The sequence below is a fragment of the Sphaerodactylus townsendi genome, unplaced genomic scaffold (assembly GCF_021028975.2).
Source record: "Sphaerodactylus townsendi isolate TG3544 unplaced genomic scaffold, MPM_Stown_v2.3 scaffold_28, whole genome shotgun sequence".
NCBI classification, from domain to species: Eukaryota; Metazoa; Chordata; class Lepidosauria; order Squamata; family Sphaerodactylidae; genus Sphaerodactylus; species Sphaerodactylus townsendi.
In genome coordinates this window covers 317,655-341,746 of record NW_025950451.1, presented here as the reverse complement: position 1 = coordinate 341,746, position 24,092 = coordinate 317,655, and the positions used below count along the sequence as shown (strand labels likewise).

Genomic DNA, 24,092 nt, shown 5'->3' with positions numbered 1-24,092 from the left:
TCTGGACTTCAAGGGTCAATCTTCTCGTCACCAGCAATTGTGCTCTTTTGCTTTTTTCAGGCTGCTGAGATGTCAGAACTCACAAACCGGATCTCGCACCTGGAAGTCGCCCGGCAGAGGAAAGAGAACGAGGCTGTGGAGTGGCAGCAGAAAGTGAGTGGGGCTTTCCTTTCCTTTGTTGTCCCCGAAGACCTCCTGGCCTTGTGCATCATAGCAACCAAAGTGTAGTTTCTAAAGGACTCTGTTAGTTACAGAGGAGAAGGGGAACCCGCAGGCAAGCTGGCTGTGGGTGTGACTCTGCACATGCACGTACCAAATCCACGATTTCCAATATCCACCGTGCTCTCTTGCGTGCAAGTTTGTCTGCTTTTTGGTTGCTTGCATTTATAAAAACAATTGCTCAAGCAAGCCAACCCATCTGTGGATTATATTGAGCCCCACACAGAATGCCTCAAATGTTGTGGGCCTTTGCCGTTTGATAGGGCCACAGAGGACCTTTCTCAGCCTCCTTGCCCACACTCACCTAGAGGCCTGTCTGTCACAGTCCCCTGCTCGTCATTTGGCGGTGGTTCTCACCTAGCGTTTACAGGCTCTGGGTTTTGTTGTGAATGGTTTTGCATGAACAAGTTATGCCCGTGGGGGCTAAATCAGGAATGAAACTTCGGAATGTCTTTAACGCAGAACCCTCCATCATGCAGAGTGATATAATGTTCCATATTGTTGAACAGCTGGGGTGGGCATAGCAGTGAACAGAAACCTGTCGCTGATCACCCCTCTGCATTAATTCATTTAAACCCCTTGTGCTTGTTGCAAAATTGGATTGGGCCAAGTCTGTCTGTGCAGCCCCCCAACTGGAACTGACCACGGAGAGTACTGGCAAGCTGGTCGCTAAACTCAGGCCCCCCCTTCCCCAAGCCAAGGGTGGGATGTTTCCCACCTCACAGTCAGGTGAGAGGAGGGAGGGAGGTGCTCATCCCTTAGTTCTTCTTTTGCTGCCTGAGGGAGGGGGGTGCTTGCAAGCTCAGTACTGTTTTTTTCTTGAAGTTTGTGAAGCAAACGTTGCTGTCATGATGGATTCCTCCAAGGGGACAACTTTGTTTTAAAAATGTTCCACTTGTGGATCGGCAAAAATGGACAGGCATAGCGATGGCCTTCTTTGCCCCAGGGAGGCCTGTGTTCCCTCATCTTGTAAGCATTGTTCTCTGCTTGCCCTGAAAGCTAAGCTGGTCAGGACCTTCTGATTGCAAGCTGTTCTTTACGAGCATTCCCTTGCCCATCAGGAGAGGAAGGGACGATTCTCCATCGGCTGCCTCAGCTTCAGTAGACAAGGGTGAAGAAGCAGGCCACGGTGAAGGCTTCTTTTGAGCTGCCATCCAAAAAAGAAAACAAGCAGCCCACAGAGAGGTCCCCAAATGGGGCTTCCTCTTCAAAATGAACTTCACCTTAATGGATCACCGTCACAGTTTGATTTCTAAGTCCCAAGATTGCTCTTCACAAAGGGGCTCCAGGGGACAAAGTCTAACCAAAACATCTTCTCGAAGGGCTACTCTGACTCCTTAAGAGCCCGGCCAGGGCCGTTATATTTCATTTTTAATTTCTATTTATTTACATTTATTACCCGCCCTTTACTTCAGTCTCAGGGCTGGTTGGCACCATCACTGCCAACAAGATGGCTTGCCTTGACATCATCAGTCCAGAGTCTATGGGGAGCTTCATCGCCAAGGCGCTCCTCGGACCCAATGTGGAGATCATCATTGGAGACCAGGCACCATCCCCCAACACCTACCCTATGATCTGGAGGCATGGAGATGAGACACTCTTCGTATGAAGATGGTGCTGTGGAGGTCCCCTGCTACCCCACTGCATGGGAGCCTGTGGAACCATCAGCATCATCCTGAGGGTACTCTTCCTTGGCACCAGGAGAGTCTGAGTCAAGGCGTTGGGCATCAGTACTACCTCCTGATCTATGTGAGCCTTCCTTGACAAGGTCCCCCAGAAGTTTTGGGAAGCAGTACCATGGTGTTTCCAATTGGGACCATTGTAGGTTGCCTCCACGCACTGCCATATACCCTTTGACATCTTGCCATCCAGATCGTTGGGAGGACAGATTACACATACCAGTGCTGCTCTCCTATGGAGCCTTCCTTCTCAGATGCCACTTCTGAAATGGACTATCATATAGACTAACTACCTGGAGATGGCATTGGTAGCCAGCTCTTCTCAAAAGGATACTGGGGGAACTGATCAGCATCTCCCCTTCTGGTGATCTGAGGGTCTCTTTGGAACAACTGATCTGGATGGCAGCATCCTTGAAGTTGCCTTATGAGGAACCGGTACAGGTGATAGATCAGTGGTTCTCAACCTGTGGGTCGTGACCCCTTTGAGGGTCGAACGACCCTTTCACAGGGGTTGCCTAAGATTCTCTGCATCAGTGTTCTCCATCTGTAAAATGGATAAATGTTAGGGTTGGGGATCACCACAACATGAGGAACTGTATTAAAGGGTTGTGGCATTAGGAGGGTTGAGACCCACTGTGATGGATGATCTGATCATGGATATCCTGTCTTCAAAATCCTCTGGACTGATTGCCTTGCCAGTGACCTTCAGGGACATGGCAGAATCCAACTGGGAACACTCTGCTCCATGGCAGTCTTCCATGAGAAAGCTAAAGAGTCTTTACAGGGTCCAGCCTCAGAACCCTTCTATGTTCTGCCATCTTCCACTTAACCCTTTGATAGTGTGATCCACTGAGGTCACGGATGGGATCACACTCCTCCCTGCAAGACCAGGAGGGGAGGAAGCTGGATGTGCTAGGTCAGTGGTTTCCAACCTTTGCTTACTCACATACCCCTTGAGAACCCATCTCCCTAAAATTGTACCCTGGGATTAGTAAACCCATTGTGTAATTTTTTTTCACCTACCCCCAAATTTTCTGGTATCTATCCCTGGGGTATGCGTATCTCAGGTTGGAAACCACCATACTAGTGCATAAGCTCTACTGTATGGGGACCCTCAGATGAGGGCTTTCAGTTTCATTACAGTCTCCTTGCGCTACCAAGTTCACTTATGGGTCAGGATGAGTTGCCTCATTGAACTCATCCCACCAGAGAGCCAGGCCATCGCAAAGGCCACCCAGTTAGGAGGGCGCCGTACAGGCTACCAGCAGTTAAACACTGCCCATCGTGTGGTTGATTCAACCACAAAGTCAATGGCCTCATCTGTGGTAGGCAACACTCGTGGGTCTCTGCTTTGTTGACTGATGCCGAGGCAAGAGGGGTGCAAACTTATTCCATGAGTCCACAGATGATAGATATGCTGTATAAAATGAAGAAAGATACAACTATGGCCAAATCCTTGGGATTCATAGTACAGCAGCCTGCATGCAAGCAGAGGTACTTTTCTCACCACTCACGACAGTACAAGTGCCCTTATTCTCCTTCGGTGATCTGGTTATACTCCTCAGGTTATGCTCCTCAAAACTGATCTGGTTATACTCCTCAGGTTGAGCCTGGTAAGTTTTCCCAGCAGCAGAGGGAAAGTGAGCGTCCTTGTTCCCCTCCCAAGAATCAGGGGAAGGGGAGCAAGCCTTCTGAGTGACGAGATGACTCCAGTTCATTGCAATTCCTGTTCCAGTTGGGAGTCTGTCACCAAGACAGCTGGGTGTTGCAGATAAAAGTTGGTTATGCTTTGGAATTTAAGTCCCTTTGTTGTTTTTCGGAGTTAGTTCTCCATTTTGCCCGCACCCCCTGAACTTCAGTTGGAGGCAGTCACTCTGTTGCAGAAAGCTGCACCCTGATCAACTGAAGCATGGTTTATACTCCAGGTATTTTATTATAGATAAAAAAGATAGGGGTAAGAAACCCGTCTTGAACTTACAGACCCTTAGCAAGCATTTCAGGGTCAGAAAATTCCATATGTTATCCTGGACAAATCTCCTCCCTTTGCATCAGCCAAATGATTGGTTTGCAGTACTGGATTGAAAGATGTGTATTTTTACATTGCAATAAGAGAGGATTGTAGAGGTTATCTGCGTTTCCAGTGTGGGGAGACCAGCTACAAATGCACTGTGCTGTCCCCATGACTTTTACTAAATTCATGTCAGCTGTAACTGTTCATCCTTCTGGGTTGTACAGTCTGTTGTTTTCTAGGAAGACTGGCTGTTGGTGGCTGATTCCACTCTCACCCTGGTGAGACAGGTAGAATTCACTCTGTCCACACTGAATTTTTTAGATGGTGATTAACATGCAGAAGTCCGAACTGTGACCCACTCAAGTGGTTGACTTTATTGGAACCAGGTTGGATTTGGAGGCCTCCAGGGCTTTCCTACCACCTGACAGAGCTTTGCCTCTGCCTCATCAGTTCCAGAGACTGAGATTGCAACCAGAAATTTGCATTCAAAGGTTGCTGGGCCTGATGGCATCCACTCCCATGGTGTTAAGGCATGTAAGCCTCTCAATGCGCTTGCTGCAAAACTGGCTTAGTTGGGCGTTCAGCTCCAGTGCCAACAGCCAGTTCTGTGAACGTTAAATTCCCCAGTCAGTTATCAGAACCCTCTTCTAGCGGACAGACCTCCGTACCATGACCCCAGGTGTCCCCCTTAGGTTCTACATCTCCTGATATCAAGATGTTTATGGATGCCTCCCTTCTTGGAAGTGTGTGTGTGGATGGGGGGGGGGCTGTTTTCTAGAGCTCACAGTAAACAGCAGTGTGGTTTCAAATATTGCCTTTGAGTGGCCAAAGTATGTAAACATGCAGTGCAGTTGAAGTGATTCTAATTGGCAGTTCTGAGCTATATCGTGGCTATTAGGATACAGCAACCCACAAGGACTTGCAGGAGGCACCACATTCCTCTCCCCCTCCACTAGTTTTTCTTTCCTTCCCTGAAAGCCCCAGTGGCCCCTCCCCTTTCCCTGCTTCCTTCTCTCCTCCCCACTTGCTAGGCCACCTACCTGTATCTCCTCCTTCCCATCTTCACTTTCCTTCCCTCCAGCAGTCTGGCAGGGTTGTGGAGGCCCAGTTGCCAGGCCAGGCCCCGTTGGATGGTTGAGAAGGTGCCAGGGCCCTCCTTACACTATTTCCTCTTTTTCCTCTATTTTCTCTTTTCCTGGTAGTCCCCGTCTGCTCTTGCTTACTTCTCTTCTTCTGACCCACCAACCAACCTACATTTTGTCTCTGCCCCACCACCATCTTCAGCTATATTTGTTACTTATTTACCACATCTGGAACCCATCTTTGTCCACACTGCAGACCCCAAGCATCTTATATCATTCCCTTCCATTTTATCTTCACAACAACCTTGGGAGGTAGGTTAGACTGAAAGTGTATGACCGGCCCAAGTTTACCCAGCGAGTTTCCATGTCGGAGTGGCATTTGGACCTGGGTTCTCCCAAATCCTATTCTGAAACTCTCAGCAAACTGGCCTTAATAAGGTGGCTGCTGTTGATCTATTGCATGCAACCAATCTTGGATAAGTCATGCAAGGCACATAGTAAATTGCTTGGTGATTGCTGCTGGGTCTAACCTCAAAGGCCAAAAGGGTTTACTGACAGAAACCAAGGATTTAACTGGCAGTACCATTATGGTTGCTTAACTGCAGCCACTGACAGCACGTTTGTTTCTTAAAGGTGCTACTTCTAGTTCAGATTTTTCTGCAAGCCTGGGTCTTTTCTCATGTTTGTAGAAGGATCTATCTCATCACTTCATGGCACCAGTGCCTAGATTTATGTATCCACAGATTTGGCCATGTCATGCCAGCTTTTCTGCTGATGAAAGACTGCTGAAGAGGAAATGCTGGGGGTCAGTCTGTGGGATGGAGCTGCAGTAAAGAGACAAATTGGGCAAGAGTGCCCCCCCCCAATTGGCAATGGGAAAACTGGCAGAATCCAAAAGGAGAGAAGACTTCAGTAATTTAGCTGTTTGCGTGATTTTTGCTGTCATTCATCTATTTAAAGGTGCATCATGATACTTCACACACAACTCGTCAGGACCCTGGAACCAGTAAAAATGTTCATGAATTTTAGGACTTGTGATGTGGTGATAACCCTTATTGTTGGTATTTCGTCCTTTAGTGATAAATATGTAAAGAAGAAGCAGACAAATATCCTCATGAAAACATCCTTGAGTTGCTAACTTGCATATGAGATGTTATCCTTTCTTTGCAGGCCCAAATGGTTCAAGAGGACCTAGAAAGGACCAAAGAGGAGCTGAAGTCCGCCACAAGCACTCCTCATGTTCCCGAGCCCATGCATTCTGAGAACGAGCATGACGATGAGCAGGATGAGAATGCTGCCGAGGCCAGCGCTGAGCTGAGGGCTCACGCCTCTGTCAAGGACCGCAGTGAGGAACAACGGACCACGGAGGCAGAGAAGAATGTACGGGTTCAGAAACATTTGAAGGTAAGGGGCATTTGGGGAAGACTGTGGCCAAGGCTAGGGATGGACCTGCCTTCCTTCAGGGTCCACGCACAGATCCACAAATGTGGCTTTTCACAGAAGTAGCAGCCACCATATTCTCCTCCCTCCAGTATGGTGGGAGTACCAGAACATTGAAAGCTGCAGCATTCTTCTTCATGAAGTTTCCCACAGGTTCTAACTTAGGAAATAATCAGCCAGCTATGCAAGCCAAAAAGCCTTTGGCAGTGAGCACTTGCCACTATGCCCCGTGTATGGGTGAGAAAGACCCAGCGAAGCTATCTTGGCTCATCAGTACAAACATCCTAGGACTACCTTTGTGCAGATCCCCTATTTCTTGAAAGCAGCACAAACAGTGAGCCAAGGAGGGAAATGCAAAATGCACTGACTGGTGCCAGAAAAATCTAGACAGGTTTCTGAATCTTCCCCAAGAAGCAGGTGTCTGTTTGAAACAGAATCACTACTCAGTCATCTCTCTCACAGCCCACATAAATGGCTGAACGTGTCGGCAGACCCAGCTACTGAGTGCTGTCTTTTGTGGTGGGAATTGGGCCATCCCAAGCACTGCATGTCACGGCCTGCCAGTGATGGAACTTGCGCGTCTTGGGACCTTAGGATTGCATTCCACTTGTTTGTCTCTTTAAAACATATTTGTATGCAGTTTACAAAATTGTCTGTCACTCTACAGTCTACTCTACACTCTTATCACTCCACTCCTGCAAACTTTGAGTGAGAAAGGTGTGCCATGCCTTGGGTGTAGCACACAGAGATGAACGGCCAGGAGCCCTCTCCCTCTGGGCCTCAGGGGCCGCCTCTGGCCATGGCCAGGCCTGGAGGTCCCTGCAGAGGGCGTGGGAGGGAGGGAGACGTCTTCTGCCCAAGGCGGACTCAGCCGCGCTGGTCACAGCTCCCTCCCTGTTGGCCCTTCTGATCCCTCCAGGGCTTTAAACTACAAGTGGGCCACACTGATGGGGCCACATCTTGCCTTCTTTCTCTCCCCTTCTTTGACAGGCTCTCACGTCTGAATTGGCCAATGCCCGAGATGAGACAAAGAAGACGGCCAACGACATGATCCATGCCGAGAACATGAGGTTGGGGCGCGACAAGTACAAGACACTGCGCCAGATCCGGCAGGGCAACACCAAGCAGCGCATTGATGAATTTGAGTCCATGTAACCATTCCTGCTCCCATGGTCCCCATTCTCTTCCCCCCCTTCCCTTGCTACTCATGTGTAACTGATATGCTGGAACTAGTACAGAGGAATAATCCATCAGTCAGAGAGTTCTGTGCAGTTGCTGCCATTCAGCATAGGACCAAATAGTCACTTGTGCCTTCCTTCTTTGCCAGATTCTGGTGGGGGAGAGATTTTCCACTTCCTGTGGGCTAACCTTTCCTGTGCAGCTTTCTGGGGCCTCCTATCAGCCGTGCTGCAGCTGCAGGCCTCGTTTGGGGCACCAGCAACTAACAGAGCCCCCAGGCCAGTCTCCCCTGGATGGCTGCAACACCGTTGATGCAGGGCAGGTTCTCTGCTTTTCAGAGAAGACTAATGATGACAGTGAGCAGCTGTCACATTTAACAGAAACTGGCTTCAACGTCGAGAATAGCATGTGTGCCTTTCCCCCCAGGACCAAAGTTGTTCGTGACTTCCCAGGATTCCGTAGGCCAGTTCGAACCTGCATATCTTTTTGGCGACTTCATGTACGCCTCTAAGAGGCTGGTTTCCTTCAGCTGCCTATTCTGGGTTGATCTAGTCATGCCTTTACTGCAAAGCTACATTTTTGTGACTATGAGTAGGAAAGCTTTGTACAGCTGCAGAGATTTGTGTCCGTTCATCTTGCCAATATAGAGTATTTTTCATAGGGGGTCGATAGCCTCCGTTCCTGGGAAAGAAGAGGCATAATTTCACAAGTAGACCTTTCAGGGAGAGATTCCAGCACACGCCAGACCTGCTAAGTTGCCTTACAGAGGATTCACGCCCTCTTAGGGGAGCATGAGGTCTTGTTCATTTCCATGGCCAAGACTACTCTTCGCTTCTCTCGGCTGCTGGCCTTTTGTTTTAGATTTAAAACTGGTTTTGTTTTCTGCAGCTTTGCCAGCTTCTTGCCTTGGGATCCCTTTTGCTCCTGTTTGAATAGGAATCCATGACTGTGCTTTTAAAGGATCTAAAGAAGAAAGATCAATTGGCTGGAGTAGCTAGAGGACCAGCATTTCAGGTGCAATCCTGTTTTTACAACAGAGCCTGCCATTCATTCATTCCGGCTGATGCTGGGACTCTGGACTCCCTCTGTTCAATGGAGGAAGAGTCTGGTTTCATCAGGGCTCTGTTGGGAATGGCTGTGGACCTCCTTGGAAGAAAATGGGGAAGGGCAGACTCTAGCCTAGGAAGCCAGCCTCTCTTTCACTAAAACTCATTCCAGGGCAGGATCCTCTGCTCTTCTCATCCCTTGTTGCCTTTGATTTAGCCTCAGTAACCTCCTCACTACACAGAACTGAAAGCTGCCTGTAGTGGCAGGAAGACAGAAGCTACCCTCAGTGATGCGTGGCCAAAAAGCTGCGTTAGGCATCCAAAACACCTCGTAAATAAGCAATGCAGTGTCCTTTCCAAAGATGCAAAGCAGCCAGCCAATTTGTTCCTTCTATATAGATGTAATGTGCCTTTTGGAAATGAAGGTGTGGGGGATGCAGTGGGTCAGCCCCTCCATCTCTCCTGAAAATATGCAGCCCCACTGCTCGGAGACTTTTTGTGAAACGTGTGTGAAACATGTCAGAACTAATTTAAGTCCTCTTTACTGAAAAGTTTCTGGCATTGAGTCGATGTGGCTTCCCTTTGCCATTTGGCAGCTGGTCCTGGAGTTCTGCTCCTCTGCCTGCAGTTGTCACTGGCGCACCAGTCCTTATGGCCACCCTGACCCCCCCTTGCCCAGGGAGCAAATGCACAGACTCTGGCAGTTGGAGGCACGCCAACCTGGCCTTGCTGCTGGCTCCAGGAACGTCTTCTGCCCGGTGTCCCGTTCCTTCCAAATGGTCCGGAATAGGAGCAGTCTGGTCTGTGCAGGGGAGTCTCAACCCTTGCAGAGTCCTTTCAGTTCTTCCTTGATCTTACCAGTATTATGTACTCCAATGGTATCTAATGAGATGGATTTAATTCTTTTCTAGCTATGCACAATTAGAAAACATTAGTCTTTGAAGCGTTTGTGGGGGGGAGGGAGACTGTCCCCTTCTCCCAAGAAAATGTATACTGTATTGTAAAGAGATAATATTTTGCAAGGAAGTTAATGTAAGAAGCATTCAGTATTACAGTGAGATTTCTAGACACAGGTTTTTTTTATTATTTCTTAGAATACATGGAGGGTTTGCCTATTTCCTTCCCCCCCCCCCCCATTTTGTTTACTGCTATTTGGATATATACTATCCTCCTAGAGAGGGCTACTCTATTAAGCAGTTTGCCTTGCTTTTATTTTTTGTGTTTTGAATTTTGCTGTAAATTATGTCTCCTTTTCAACCAACCTTTTTATGTGTTGTGTTAAAACACCAGCCCTCATGAAGGCTGCAAGGGAGCCTGTGTCTTTGTGGCTAAGCACAAAGCTCCTTGTCGGTCAGATGTCTGGTCTTGCGAAGGTTTTTGTTCAAGGTGCACAGCCTGTCCTTCATCCAGTGCCAATAAAGATTAAACCAACTGAATCCTTTATGTCTGGAATATCTGGCTACCTTAAATGCATTCAGATCTCAAAGCCCTGATGAGCTACATCCCAGGGTATTAAAAGAACTAACAGAAGTCATCTCAGAATCACTTGCTATAATCTTTGAGAACTCCTGGAGAACAGGAGACATCCCAATGGACTGGAGGAGGGATAATGTTAACCCCATCTTCAAAACAAGGGAAAAAGAATACCCAAACAATTACCGCCCAGTCAACCTGACATCAGTACCAGGAAAGATTCTGGAAGAGATCATTAGACAGTGTGTAAGCACTTAGATGGGAACAGTGTGATCACTCAAAGTCAACATGGGTTTCTCAAAACCAAATCATGCTAGAGTAATCTCCTCTCTTATCTTAATAGAGTGACACGCTTGGTAGACAAAAGGAATGCTGATGATGTAGTATACTAGATCTTATGTAGTACTAGATGATGTAGTACTAGATCTTAGTACAGCCTTTGATAAGGTGCCCCATGACATTTTTGCAAGTAAGCTAGTAAAATGGATTGGACAATGCTACTATTAGATGGATTTGCAATTGGTTGACTGACCTAACCCAAAGAGTACTCATCAATGACTCATCTTCATCCTTCAGAGAAGTAGTGGGCTGCCACAGGGTTCTGTCCTGGGCCCAGTGCTGTTCAATATTTTTATCAATGACTTGGATGATGAAATAGAGGGCATGCTAATCAAATGTGCAGATGACACCAAATTAGGAGGAGTAACTAATACCCCAGAGGAAGTCAGGATTCAAAATTACCTGGGCAGGTTAGAGAGATGGGCTAAAAATAACAAAATGAACTTCAACCGAGATAAATATAAGGCAGAAAAAAATGAAATGCAGAGATACAGAATGGGTGACATCTGGCTTGACGACACTACATGTGAGAGGGATCTGGGAGCCTTAGACCACAAGCTGAACATGAGTCAGCAGTGTGATGTGGCAGCCAAGAAAGCCAGTGCAATTCTGGGATGCATGAATAGGAGTATAGTGTCTAGATCAAGGGACATAATAATACCTCTCTATTCTGCACTGGTCAGACCTCATTTGGAATACTGTGTTCAGTTCTGCGCACCACAATTCAAGAAGGATATTGACAAGTGGAACGGGTCCAGAGGAGGGTGACCAAAATGGTCAAAGGTCTGGAATCCATGAAATTTGAGGAGAGACTTAGGGAGCTGGATTTGTTCAGTTTGGAGAAGAGAAGGTTAAGGGGTGACATGATAGCCATATTTAGATATTTGAAGGGATGTCATGTTGGTGAGGGAGCAAGCTTGTTTTCTGCTGCTCCAAAGACTAGAGCGAGGAGTCATGGGTTCAAGGTGAAGGAAAAGAGATCCCATCTACACATTAGGAGGAACTTCCTGACAGTAAGGACTGTTCAGCAGTGGAATACACTTCCTCAGAGTGAGGTGGAGTCTCCTTCTTTGGAGGTTTCCATCTGTCAGGGGTGCTTTGATTGTCTGTTCTTGCATGGCAGGGGGTTAGATGTGATGGCTCTTGTGGTCTCTTGCAACTCTTATGATTCTATGGACAAACGGCTCAATAGAAGCAGACTTCGAAAGGCAGGTCCTGACTCCTGCAGCAGGTGGTACGGTAGGACTCATAAGGTAAACTCTTTAAATTTGTAAGAGCACAGGATTGGTTGCAAATTGGGTTTTTTAAACTGATACCAACCACTTATATGGAGACTCTGGTATATAACCAGCCTGGATGACTGAGCCCCACTTTTAGACTTCCCATGAAGGCATCTTCTCATCAGTGAGGCGAAGTCATCTACTTCCCACCTCCCCCCAAAAGAGGCTTGTAAACTATATGGTGTGGAAAGTAGGAATAGATAGGGGAGCAGTGCTTTGTATGACTGAATAGGGATGGCCCCCGACAGTCCAGGAGAGTATGCAGGTAATTTTCCTAGCCCAGGGGTCTGCAACCTGCAGCTCTCCAGATGTTCATGGACTACAATTCCTATCAGCCCCTACCAGACTCCTTTACAGTAAATCCAATGTGTTGTTCATGATCATAATGGAACAGAAGCCCCTGCATGGAAAAGAAAATTTGGGATGCAAATAATTTCATAGACACAGGGATCCTCTGTTACAATTCCACACACAACTAATGCTGAAGCATCAGCTCACTTGATGGTGGAGAGCAGCCCCGGTGTGAAACCAGCTCACTTTATCAGTGCAGTAGTACATAGCAAGCAGAGACCTGTACTTGATTTTTTTTATTGTGCTGTACCTAAATATTAGAAACTGGAAACAATATTCCTAAAGAACAATATTCTAAAACTCATTTTCTAAGATGGCAAGAAGATGCTTTTGTTCGTTTCTACTGAGCCACTAGGGGGCACCACTACTGTTATTTTTGTTGTTTTCCCCTGTTGGTCTCAAATGTCTGCACAACCCCATACCTAGAACTTAAACCCACATAATTTTTTTGGCAGGAGAGAATTGCCACAATATCAGTGTGTGTGTATCACAAATGAAAATGCTTATCTGTTAACTTCATGGATAGGGATGTAAAGTCTTCATATAATAAAATCTTTTCTAAACTTGCAATACACCTTTCAAATAAAAACCAATGCTGTTTCGAAGAAAGATACTTGATTGGCAGCCGATAGCGTCTCTGACAAATGTTTATCCTGGCACTGTTAGGAGACTGCCAAGGGAGACCCCCATGTACTTAGGCAGCCTGTTCCACTGCTGACCTACTCTTACTGTAAAAAATATCTTCTTCATGTCGGGCCCACACTTTTCCACACATGATTTTTACCCATGATTGCAAGCTGCCAGAACTGCACACAGTACTCCAGGTGCAGCCTGACCAATCAAGGCACAGCAGGACTATGACACCGTGCGATTTGAACGCTATGTCCCTGTTGATACTCTCCCAAGATCGCATTAGCCTTTTTTGCCACTGCATCACACTGGTTCTCCCTGTTCAGCTTACATCCACCCGTACCGCTAGATCTTGCCCACACACAGTGTAACCTCATCACCTGTGCATGCTTCTCATTTTTGTTGCCAAGACGCCAAACTTTGCCCTTTTCCTTGTTGGGCAGCTAGTTGTCCATATATTCCCACTCTTCCAGTGTGTTCAGATCTCACTGAATTCTATTTTTATCTTCCGGGCTGTTTGCTGTGCTTTCCAAGATTTCCAGGCCTGACATGGAGGTTGGCAACCAGGGTGATTTCTGGGACCAAAGGCAAGTCGACTACTAGTTTGCTTGTATAATACTTTTATTTGTTTAGGCCCCGCTTTTCTTTGGAGGGGCCACCTACAAGAGGTCGTATTTCATGTGACTTGAGTGCAGATCACCCACTAAGTGCCCTTTGGGTTGAGGCAGCAATTTCCAGCTCAGGAACTCTGGGCCCCTGTAACAATGGCAGACAGGCAGAGAGTTCTGATCCGCTACCATAGCCCCCCACCCCCAGAAATAGGCCAGAACTCCTGCTAAAGTTAGCAGCTCAGAAAAACGGGCCTCTCCTGTCTAGTGGAAGTCCAAACCTGGATGGGCCAGGCTAGCCTGATCTCGGAAGCAAAGCAGGGTTGGCCCTCATTTGTGCTTGGATGGGCAACTACCAAGGAAGTCCAAGGCCACTCGCTTTGTGGAGGCAGGCAATGGCAAACCAACTCTGAATGTCTCATGCCTTTCAAACCTTACGGGTCACAATTCTCTCCCAAGCCCACTGGCTGCAAATTGACAGCACTTTCCACGCAGTGCCCTCTCCGGACAAATGGCACACACAAGAAGAGGCTCCTCCGCCAGAACGGGTAAGAGGGGAACTACACCAGGAGGTGCACAGCATCCTAGACTCCCGAGTCTACCGGAAGAGGCTGCAGTACCTGGTGGCATGGACCCATTTCCCGGAGGGGATGAATGAGTGGGTGGACGCTGGACATGTTAGCGCACCACACTTAGTACGGGCGTTCCATAAAGCATACCCAGAACGCCTGTATCCATGAAGGAGGCCTTTGGGGGGGCGGAATGTCAGGATGGGCCCCTTGGCTCACCCCCTTTCCCCTTCTAGCCTTCCAGGAAACAAAAGCTAAAATGCAGCCACAGCTCTCCAAGGTATGGCCAAGCCCTGTCTTTTGTAATGTTAACTCTGTATCTGAATGTTGGTATTCTTTCCTTTGTTATTTTACTGTAACTACGGCTCTTGGGCCCGGCTAGGAGGGCGGGCCAAGGGCAGCTGGGGTTTAAGGTTTTGTTCTTTCTACATCCTTCAGAATTCGTCTATCTCTCGCATGTTTCAGTTCTCAATAAATTCTTACGTTTTTTAAAGAAAAACTTTATTCTGGGACTGCAGTCTCACATAGTGAACGCTGCAAATGAGTACTGCAGTCAATGCACGGCGGATGCTAAAGACTAGGGAAGAGGTGTTTTCTGGCCCTTGCGGGCACACCGGCCATACAGCAGGAAACCGGGCAACAGCCTTGAGGGTCACCTCCAAAGATGGCAACTAAGACTGTTTGATATTACCTTTCCCTATTTCATTGGTGCTCCATGGAGCAAAAGAGGTTGGGGCCCCTGTTCCAAAGAGATTACAGGCCATGTTGCATCCACACAACATGGCCACAGGGATGTTGCATTGTAGTTGCCCAAGGACAGTAATTGGCAACTGGATTTTCCAGTGTGGACCATACCATGCAGGAGGAGGGCAACTGCTTGGCTGCAGAATCCCATAATGGGAAGATGCAGCAGCTGCCTTAAACTGGAGGCAAAGAAAAAGAGGGGGGGTGTCAGTAAGCAGCAGCTGTGATCACTCGAGCCCCATATCCTCAGGCGTTGGCTTCAGTCTGGTCTTGTATGGGGACTGAAGAGCTCATGGAAGGAGCTGAAGCCCCACACCTTTATTCTGAGAGGCTGTTCCAGGCCCCAAGTGAGGAATGGTGAAGGGAGGGAGGGGGAACCCTGAGCTGGAAGAGGGAAGGACCAAAGGCCGGGAAGTATCTAGTGATAGCAGGGACTGAGAGAAGGGGGCCAAGGCCGCAGAGGGCTTGGAAGGTGAGGAACTTGTGCTGCAACCTGACAGGAAGCTAGCAGGGAACTTCCAGAGACATCCAAACAGAAATGAATAGCTTTGATGGCAGAGTGCTGGATGGAGCGGCGGAACAGAGTGACAGCAGAAAACTGAAGTCAGGGAAGAACTTTTAGTTGAGCTAAAACATGACTGGCATTTCTGCTGTAGGGGATCATACAGAAGGCCATATTTTCATGACTCAGCAACAAAAGGGGAGAGAAGAGTCAGCGAGAAAGCTTCTACAGATGGTGACATGAAGAACGAATGAAGAAAGGAAGGCTTCAAAGGGAAGTGGAAAAGACTGGTCCTCAGAAGCACCAGCCAGAGGCTTATTCACAGCCTTGTTTGGGTGTTGGTGAAGGTGTGGGTTGCCTGGGCCTGAACTGTGTGGACTTGAAGCTTATTTAAAGTGGTCAAATTCTTCCCCAAAATGGTGGTGGCAGCCAGGGGTCGAATTCACAGCCGCCATAATGTCTACTTTGGCCCTGCAGGGTTTCAAAGTACTGCTGCTCTGGGTTTCTGTGGCTGGCTTCCTTAGCAGAGCCGCTGAGCGCCACTTCTGGGGCGCCGGTTCCATCTCTCAGGCACTCACGTTCCAGGGAGGGGGAAGGTCTCCACAAACAGATTGCTGCAGAGCAAAGCTTTTTGCTGGGATAATTTACAGCCACAAACCAAGAATTCCCCAGGGGTGAAAAAAGCACCTGGCTGCACAGGGGAAGTGAATAACTTCCCCCGAAGAGGCAGAGTCCCAACCCCTTTGGCGGGAGGGTCTGTGCCACCCTGGTTCGTCTGCCTCCAAGATTCAAAGCTGAAGGGGGAGGGGTGTGATGGCCAACTGTAGTTTTCCAGGCACCAGTGAGGAAACTGCCCAGGGGTTGGAGGTAGGCATGAAGCTCTTGAGGAAGCAAACAGCTGCAAGCGGTAATTCCTTGCCCCTTTGGATATTGGTGACAGTTTTAAACATTTCTTAACCGCATCCACCTCTTTCCTCCGAAGCGGTTTCATCAGTTATAGCCACAGAACGGTGAGGTGCATGGGTTCCCTTCTCTCTGTTCACATGGTCCTGATCCATACACAACTGCTGTTCAGCTTTTGGAAATACCAGAGGGATACAACCACAGATCTTCTGTATTGTGTCAAATCAAATAAAAAAAAACCTTTAATGGCATTTTACAAATAAAGGGAATATTTTTAAAAATCATGTGTAGGTTAAAAGTTTGTTTACAACAAGGGAGCATCTTATGTTTTTGACTTGATGTTGGAATAGGTGTAGCAGGATCTGTTGGCCATTATGGTAGATAAAAAATCAGCCACTGTAGAAGTTATTGTTTCCTTCCTGTCCATCAGCAACAGCTTCGCACGATCCTTGTCCGGGAGACCATTTTGATTTTCAAGTAATTGTCCGAGGACAGGTGTTCGGACTTCTTCATGTAGGGGGCAGTGAAGAATAATATGGATGAGTGTATCTGGTTCGTTAGCATTACAAGAACACAGTCGAGCAGAGTATGGAGTCTGTGAAAATCTCCCTAGGGTGACTGCGGAGGGAAAGACGTTTAATCTCGGTAGGGAGAACGCTCTGCGATGTACTGGATCATTTCGTGTAGTCAGATACTTTGCACTTGCATCTACCGGGGGAGTTATTCTGAATGTTCCTGGAGAGCATGTTCTGGGTTTGTGAGGGTGTAGCAGATGCCTACCATGATCTATTAGTCTTTGTTTGATTGTATTGTGTCTACTAGCTGCAACTTCTGCACTTTTCTTGACCATGAATGAAGCCAGAGGCCTTCCAGTGGAAGAAAGAGAAGCATCGAGGCCCTTGGGCAGGTGCCACGTTGACGGGAAATCCTTTACTGGGTCAGATACATGAAGCAGACTCTTGCAATTCACTCTTGCAAGCACCAGTGGGTGAAGGCTCGCTCTGAGACATGAATCGTGTCTGCAAGGGTTGCCTCGAGTGCTAATCAGCAAAGGAGGAAGCAGATCAATGAGCCTGAAGGGTTGAAGCTGCCTCTTGAGCAAAAGTGCTCAAAGGAGCAGTTTCTTGCTTCCTGTGGTATTTATTTACCCGCATGACCAAGAGACACCCCAGCTGGGACAGTGTTCAGCTGAAAAGCTGTTGTGCCCCAGGAAGAAAGGATGTCAGTGGTATTCTGGTGCTCCTTAGTTGGGATCCAGCCACAGGTGCTCATGGTGCCAACCACTGGGGCAAGGACGTAGGTAAGGGGGGGTTCTCGAGTTCAACCCCCCATTCATGTCCGAAGCTCCGCCCCTCCGTTTGTGAGTTTTTAAAACATTTTTAGTGTTTTTTGTTTTTGGCCTGCAGGGGGCGCATTGTTTGGGCTAGCAGCACCAAACTTTCAGGGATTATTTGGGAGACTCTCCTGACGATACTACCCGGGTTTGGTGAGGTTTGGTTCAGGGGGCCCAAAGGGGGTGCCCCCATTCTCCATTGTTTCCAATGGGAGCTAATAGAAGATGGGGCTACACCTTTGAGGGTCCATAACTTTGGACACCCTGAACCAGACTTCACCAAACCTGGTATTTATCATCAGGAGAGTCTCTTACTGATACCACCCAGGTTTTGTGAAGTTTGGTTCAGGGGGTCCAAAGCTATGGACTCGCAAAGGGGGTGCCCAATGGGAGCCAATAGGAGATGGGGGCTACAGCTTTGAGAGCCCATAACTTTGGACCCCCTAAACCAAACTTCACCAAACCTGGGTGGTATCATTAGGAGAGTCTCCTAAAGATACCCTGAAAGTTTGGCGCTTCTAGCTTAACAATTGCACCTCTGACAGCAGGCACCCCCCAAATTTCCCCAGATTCTCCTTTTAAATCCACCCCCTTCGGCATGGATTTAAAGGGAGAATCTGAGGTCTTCAGTTTAGAAGAAGAAGAAGAGTTTGGATGTTCCAGGAAATGGTGTAAGAATTCACAAATCTCCTGTCATCTTTATCCTGAACAGGGTATAGCTCTCTTGCTAACTTTCTTGTAACTCCATTGATTTTTATACGGGCTACGGAAATCACACTTTGAAGGTGTAAGCAAGACTACGTTTAGAAACATTTAAAGTGGCACACTCACAACTTCTTGGTTTGTAAGCAATGTGCTGCTTTTGAGTTTAATACAAAGCTGTGTAGCTTTTTTTGGTTTGTCAAAGCTTGTTAGAGAATTTGTACTATTGAGATTTTTTGAATTTTGAACATTATAAGAGATTTAAAGAAACAAACCTTGCATTTTGTAACAAGAGAGTTAGCCCTGGGCGCAGAGTGGGGTGTTTGATTAACGTAGGTGCACCTGCCCCAACCTCCTTCCAGTCTGGCACTTTCCAAAGCAAGTGTTTTTTTCCCAGGGACCTGATCCTTTTCAACTGGTGATCAGTTGCCATTCCAGGAGATCTCCAGCCACCACAGAGAGTTTGACAACCGTCAGATGGGTGGAGTGTGGTGTTGCCAGCAGCTTATTCAGAAGGGAGGCTGGAAAATCCCAGGTGCCCCCCCCCCCCCCCCGTCCCCTCCCCATCCCCCCGGCCAGTCTTCCCTCTGTATTCCAGGGGTGGCCTCTGCTTTGTGTGCTTTCCTTGGCAGTGTAGCTATGCCTTCCTGGCCCATATCTCTCGGTCAAGGCTCCCAGCAAGGGCAACGAGCAGCTGGCTTGGAGGTCAGGGAGGGAGATGGGGGCGGGTTCAGCATTGCACACACAACACCCCTCCAGCCTCACTGAGGAGGAGGAGGAGGAGGAGAGGAAGAAGAATGTGAATCTATACCCCGCCTTTCTGTCCTGTAAGAAGTCTCAATGCAGCTTACAATTTCCTTTTCCATTCCCCTCCCCACAACAGACTCCTTTGAGAGAATTCCAAAGAACTGTGACTAGCTCAAGGTCACCCAGGAGGCTTCATGTGGAGGAGCAGAGAAACAAATCCAGTTCACCAGATAAGACTCCACCGCTCATGTGGAGGAGTGGGGAATCAAACCCAGTTCTCCAGATTAGAGAACAACTCCTCTTACCCACTACACCACCCGAGCTCACTGGGAAGCAGGAGCAGACATAACTGACACATGTCTGGGTCTGGCACATCTGTTCCCCACCCCATAGGAAGAAGAAGATCGCACCCGCTTTAGTCTCCGGGCCGGAAGACTTGAAAACACTGCCTTCAGCAACCTCTTCATCTGGGGTTGAACCAGCTTTTTGGCAACACGCATAAACATAGGGGATTTTTGAAAGACAATAAACAGACAGACAGTGGGCTGTTTGGCAGGCCGTTTGTTTCACCCCATCACCCCATTCTCTTTCCCCACAGGTTGAACTTCAAAGTTTGTTCCTTTTTAAAATATGAAATGCTATCCAAAATCACTTCTTCCTAAACCCTAAACAGGAGACAAAGACTGCCAGAAGTGGGGGGATAAGAAAAAAATAAAGAGGGAAAATGGGGGGGGGGGGAAATCCCAGTTTCAACAAATCGTGGCTCTATTTCCTGTGTTTGGGTTGGCCTCCCCCAGCACAAGTCACATAAAGAGAGAATTATCAGTTCGGATCAAGTACTGCATTTTCCTCATGCACAAATACAAAACGATTCTCTCACAGTAAATCAGGCAAATCCTCATCTATTTTAACTAGCAGCTTCATAAGAAAGGGGGCAGGGGGGCTGAGCCGTTTCCAGGGCTTCCAAATCACCACTTAAAAAGTTGACTCAAACCCTGAATCCTTAAAAGAAGAGGTTGTTCTTCTTTTAAAATCTGTAGGGGTCACATTAAAAAAGCAACGTGGCTTCTGCACACAGCCAGTTCAACAACAGCTTGTGTGTGTGATGTTTAAGTTATTTCCAGTTGCACCTACTGTGGCCTTAAGCAATGGGCGATGTGGCTGCCAGGGCTTTGCAAACTAGAACATGTTTCTGGCATGCTGGATTTGTGGAATGGCCTCTTGCAGGTTCCTGTGTCCAGGAGAAGCTCAGTGCAGTGCGGGAGGCCCCTCGGAGGCCCTTCTGTGGCCAAGGACCCCATTCGTCTTTGCCACAAGGAATTCCAGCTGTCAGCCACAAAGAAAACAAACTCCAGTGTAAACACAGCTCTGAGCTGGCACAGCCAAGGGCCCTGGTGTTTTTCTTGCCCCTGTTTGCCCCTCTTCAAGGGACAGGCCCCGGCTGGTCACAGCTGCAGGGGAAATTCCACGTGCCGACCGATCTGCTGCTATTCCATACTGGGATGGGATGCCAACCTCCAGCCTGTTCTGTGCCCTTGCACGGAGCAGAGGGTCAGTCTGAATCACAGCCCTCTCATGTCTCGTTTCTCTCATCAAACTGAACCTGCAACAGGCTGCCCAAGAGCAAGGGCTGGCCGGGGGGGGGGGGGGGGGGGCATTTCAGAATTGTGAGTTTGAACATCAAACTGGCCCGTTCGGAGAGAGGCTGCACAACCTGTGACCAGCCAGACCAAATGTAGTTCACCAGAGGCCTGATCTGTTTCTTCACTTTGTCACCTGTCTGGGTCTACAAGCCTGTTACTATCACACCAACTAGTTCACAACCAAGTTCCCTCACAATCTGAATCTGAGCCTTTATTGTCCCAGGAATGGGCCCCCAAGGTGCCAGGAAAGCAGAGGGAGCCGTTAGAACAGGTGGCTCAACAGATCCCCAACTATGCACAACTGAATGTGTTTCAAAATGGCTCTCCTGCCTTCTAGCTCAGTCCAGCTGGATTCAGAAGGGGCCCCGACACAGAAGGTCCACCCATGGAGGTTTCCACTGGATCCTGGAAGGCACTGGGGGATTTAGGATTCAGTTGAGGCTGCAGTGGGAGTGTGGCACGCAAAACTCCTCAAAGCTATTGACAAGAGTGCCCCTCGCTGACCACTCTGTCCATTGGAGCTGGGTGACCTGAACAAGGTTGGGAGATATCTAGAGAGACACCAGTGGAGAACGTGTACTGAATCCGATGGAGTATGTGCTGTTGAATGCATCGGAAAACCTATGAAGTGGCAGTGATGGCGGCAAAGAATTGTTACTTCTCTGTTACTATCATACCAGCTAGTTCACAACCAAGTTGCCTCACAATCTGAATTTGAGCCTTTATTGTCCCAGGAACAGAAGCTGTATTGTGTTCTGATGTGGACATCAGTTATGAAATAAGTAGATCAGAAGGAAGGCCTAATTCGCCACCTGGTCTATTTATGGGCCACTTAGCTTCTGTGTTGAATGTCGACAAGAGCCCGAGATCTGTGAAGGCTGCTGCCAGTGCCCAGAATCCTTGCCCATCCTGGCTTCTCAGGTCATGGAAGGCCCACATCAACAAACCTTTGAGTACCTATTAGAAGTCTGTCAGTAGCTCAGGGCACTTTCCCTCGGCCACTCGGGGGGGTGGGGGGGGGTATCCATCCACTGCTTAAAAACTATTACTACAGAAAATGATGTGGCCAATTATTGCTCAGTCTGTCTGGGCCAAATGACTGAGAATGCAGTAGTGGCCTTTTTGGATAACTCATCTGCTCTGGACCCTTTTCATCCTGGCTTCTGGTCAGAGCATGGGACGGAAACAGCTCTATTAGCTTTAGCTGGTAACTTCCATCTGAGCATCGGCAAAGGCCACACCTCTATGCTGCTCTGGGTGGATTTATCTGCAGCCATTGATATAGAAGATCACGCCATCCTGTTTAGATGCTTGGAGGCAGAAGTAGGCATTATGCAATGTATGTTGAACTGTTCTGGATCATTCCTCACAGACTGGACTCAAAGAGTCACTATGGGACTCTTTATCATCAGTTATCAGTGTGGGACTATCCTGTGGTGTTCCACAGACCACAATTCCATCCCCCATGCTTTGTATCATCTATAGTTTGGGGCAGATCTTGAAGGGCACTGTGTCTCCCTCTATCGATGGAGTTCAGCTGACCCTTGCTGATTCAGTTATGATCCTTGGGGTTATCCTGGACCCAGTGTTCTTGCTGGAGAAGCAAGTAAATGGAGCCTCAGAGAAGGATTTCTTCCAACTCAGCCTAACCCAAAAGATGGCCCCTTACCTTGACAGGGCTGATCTGACCACCTGGATCCATGCCCCAGGAATTTCCAGACTAGACTACAGTAATGTGTTGTCCGTTGATCTCTCCTCAAAATCAGCTGGGAAGCTCCAGTTGGTGCAGATTGATGCAGCTCAGCTATTATAGAGAACTAGACGGAGCACAAATAATACTCTCATTCTGCAAATGGGCAAAATTGTCAATTGTCCATACACATGCCTTTTCCATTGTGGCTGCCAGATTACCGAATGGCCTGCCTAGGAGGATGGAGGCTCCCACTGTCCTGGCTTTTCACAATCAGTGCAAAACCAAATTATGTCAGAGGAATTTTCTACACAGATAATGACTGCATTGTACGAAATAGTTCACAAAATTACTTGGATAAACGATGAGGGACCATGGTCTGTACTGCTGTGTATCGTTTGTTTTTCATGTTGTTGTAAGTAGCACTTTGCTATGTAATTTCAGCCTCACTTAATCTGTCTTGAAGGACGTAGGTAAGGGGGGAGTTTCCCAGGTTCAACCCCCCCTTACATGTCCGAGGCTTTGCCCAGTTTGTGTTTTTCTTTTGTATTTTTAGTGTTTTTTCAGTTTTTGGACTGCAGGGAGTGCAGTTTTTAGACTAGCACCACCAAAATTTCTGGGATTTTTCGGGAGACTCTCTTGATGATACCACCCAGGTTTGGTGAGGTTTGGTTCAGGGGGTCCAAAGTTATGGACTCCCAAAGGGGGTGCCCCATCCTCCATTGTTTCCAATGGGAGCTAATGGAAGATGGGGGCTACATCTTTGAGGGTCCATAACTTTGGCCCCCCTGAACCAAACTTCACTGAACCTGGGTGGTATCATTAGGAGAGTATCCTAAAGATACCCTGAAAGTTTGGTGCAGGTAGCTTAATAATTGCACCCCTGACAGCAGGCACCCGCCCCCCCCCCAAATTTCCCCAGATTCTCCTTTTAAATCCACCCCCTTCTGCATGGATTTAAAGGGAGAATCTGAGGTCCCAAGTTTAAAAATTGAAAGTGATGCTGTTTCAGGGTGGGGGATAATCCATCCCAAAAACACCATCACTTTAAATGGTGTTTTAATGGGGGACCCCAGATTCTCCCTTTAAGGTGGATTTAAAAGGAGAATCTGGGCTCCCTAGTTTAAACACCATTGAAAGGGATGATGATTGGAGGTGGATTCCAGCATCACAGCAGCCGCCCATGGTGGGGGGGGGGCGTGGGGGTGCAAAACTCAGATTTTGCACCAGGCTCCATTTCCCCTAGCTACGCCTCTGCCCGGAGGGGAGGGCAGAAGGGACTGCTGGCTGCCAGCTGGGAGCCCAGCTGGTGGGGGGTGGGGAGGGCAGGGGAGTCTGCTGTCCCCAGCCTCGGAGAACTGCTTTTATAAGCACTGAAGTTGGGGGCGGGGCTTGGGGAGTCATGGTCACGTCCCAGGCTGTGGGTGTGGGTGTGGCTCCGCCCCCAAACCCACCCCATTAAAAATCTATACCTACGTCACTTGTGTGAATACTTATGCTTTGCTTCAGTTCTGTTCTAGATTTCTGTTTGGTTCTACAATCCTAATCCTGTTGCACAGTTTTGGCTGTTAAGAATATCTGTTTTATCAAAGTTTGGGAGCAAAAGGACTTTCTGTGACCACTGTCATCCTCGAGCAGCAAACTGTGGATATGCATATAGGGAGAAGGTTTGCAATTCCCTATCTCAGATGACTTCGAATGTTCACATCTAAAACTTCAAAAGAATTCATAGCAGTGATAGAAGATTTAGGAGACAGAAATTTATCCAGACTCCTTTCTTTAAACAAAGGTTCTGGAAAGTTATCTACAGTTGACCTTTTTAAAACCAATTCTGGTTCAAGGTAAAAAATTAGTTTTACTTTATACTGGAACGTATTGTTTTTATTCATTTTATTAGATTTGTATCCCTCCCTTTCTCAACT

General features: G+C 47.9%; 1 protein-coding gene across 1 annotated transcript in view; it reads left to right on the top strand.

The window, feature by feature from the left end:
- MSN (moesin) overlaps positions 1 to 10,092 on the top strand; it is a 78,806-nt gene extending 68,714 nt beyond the window's left edge. The window contains exons 11-13 of the mRNA XM_048482929.1: positions 61 to 153; positions 6,162 to 6,395; positions 7,422 to 10,092. Coding sequence (XP_048338886.1) covers positions 61 to 153; positions 6,162 to 6,395; positions 7,422 to 7,586 — 492 coding nt within the window. The 3' untranslated portion in view covers positions 7,587 to 10,092. The remainder of the gene's footprint in view (positions 1 to 60; positions 154 to 6,161; positions 6,396 to 7,421) is intronic.
- Positions 10,093 to 24,092: the final 14,000 nt, after the last annotated feature.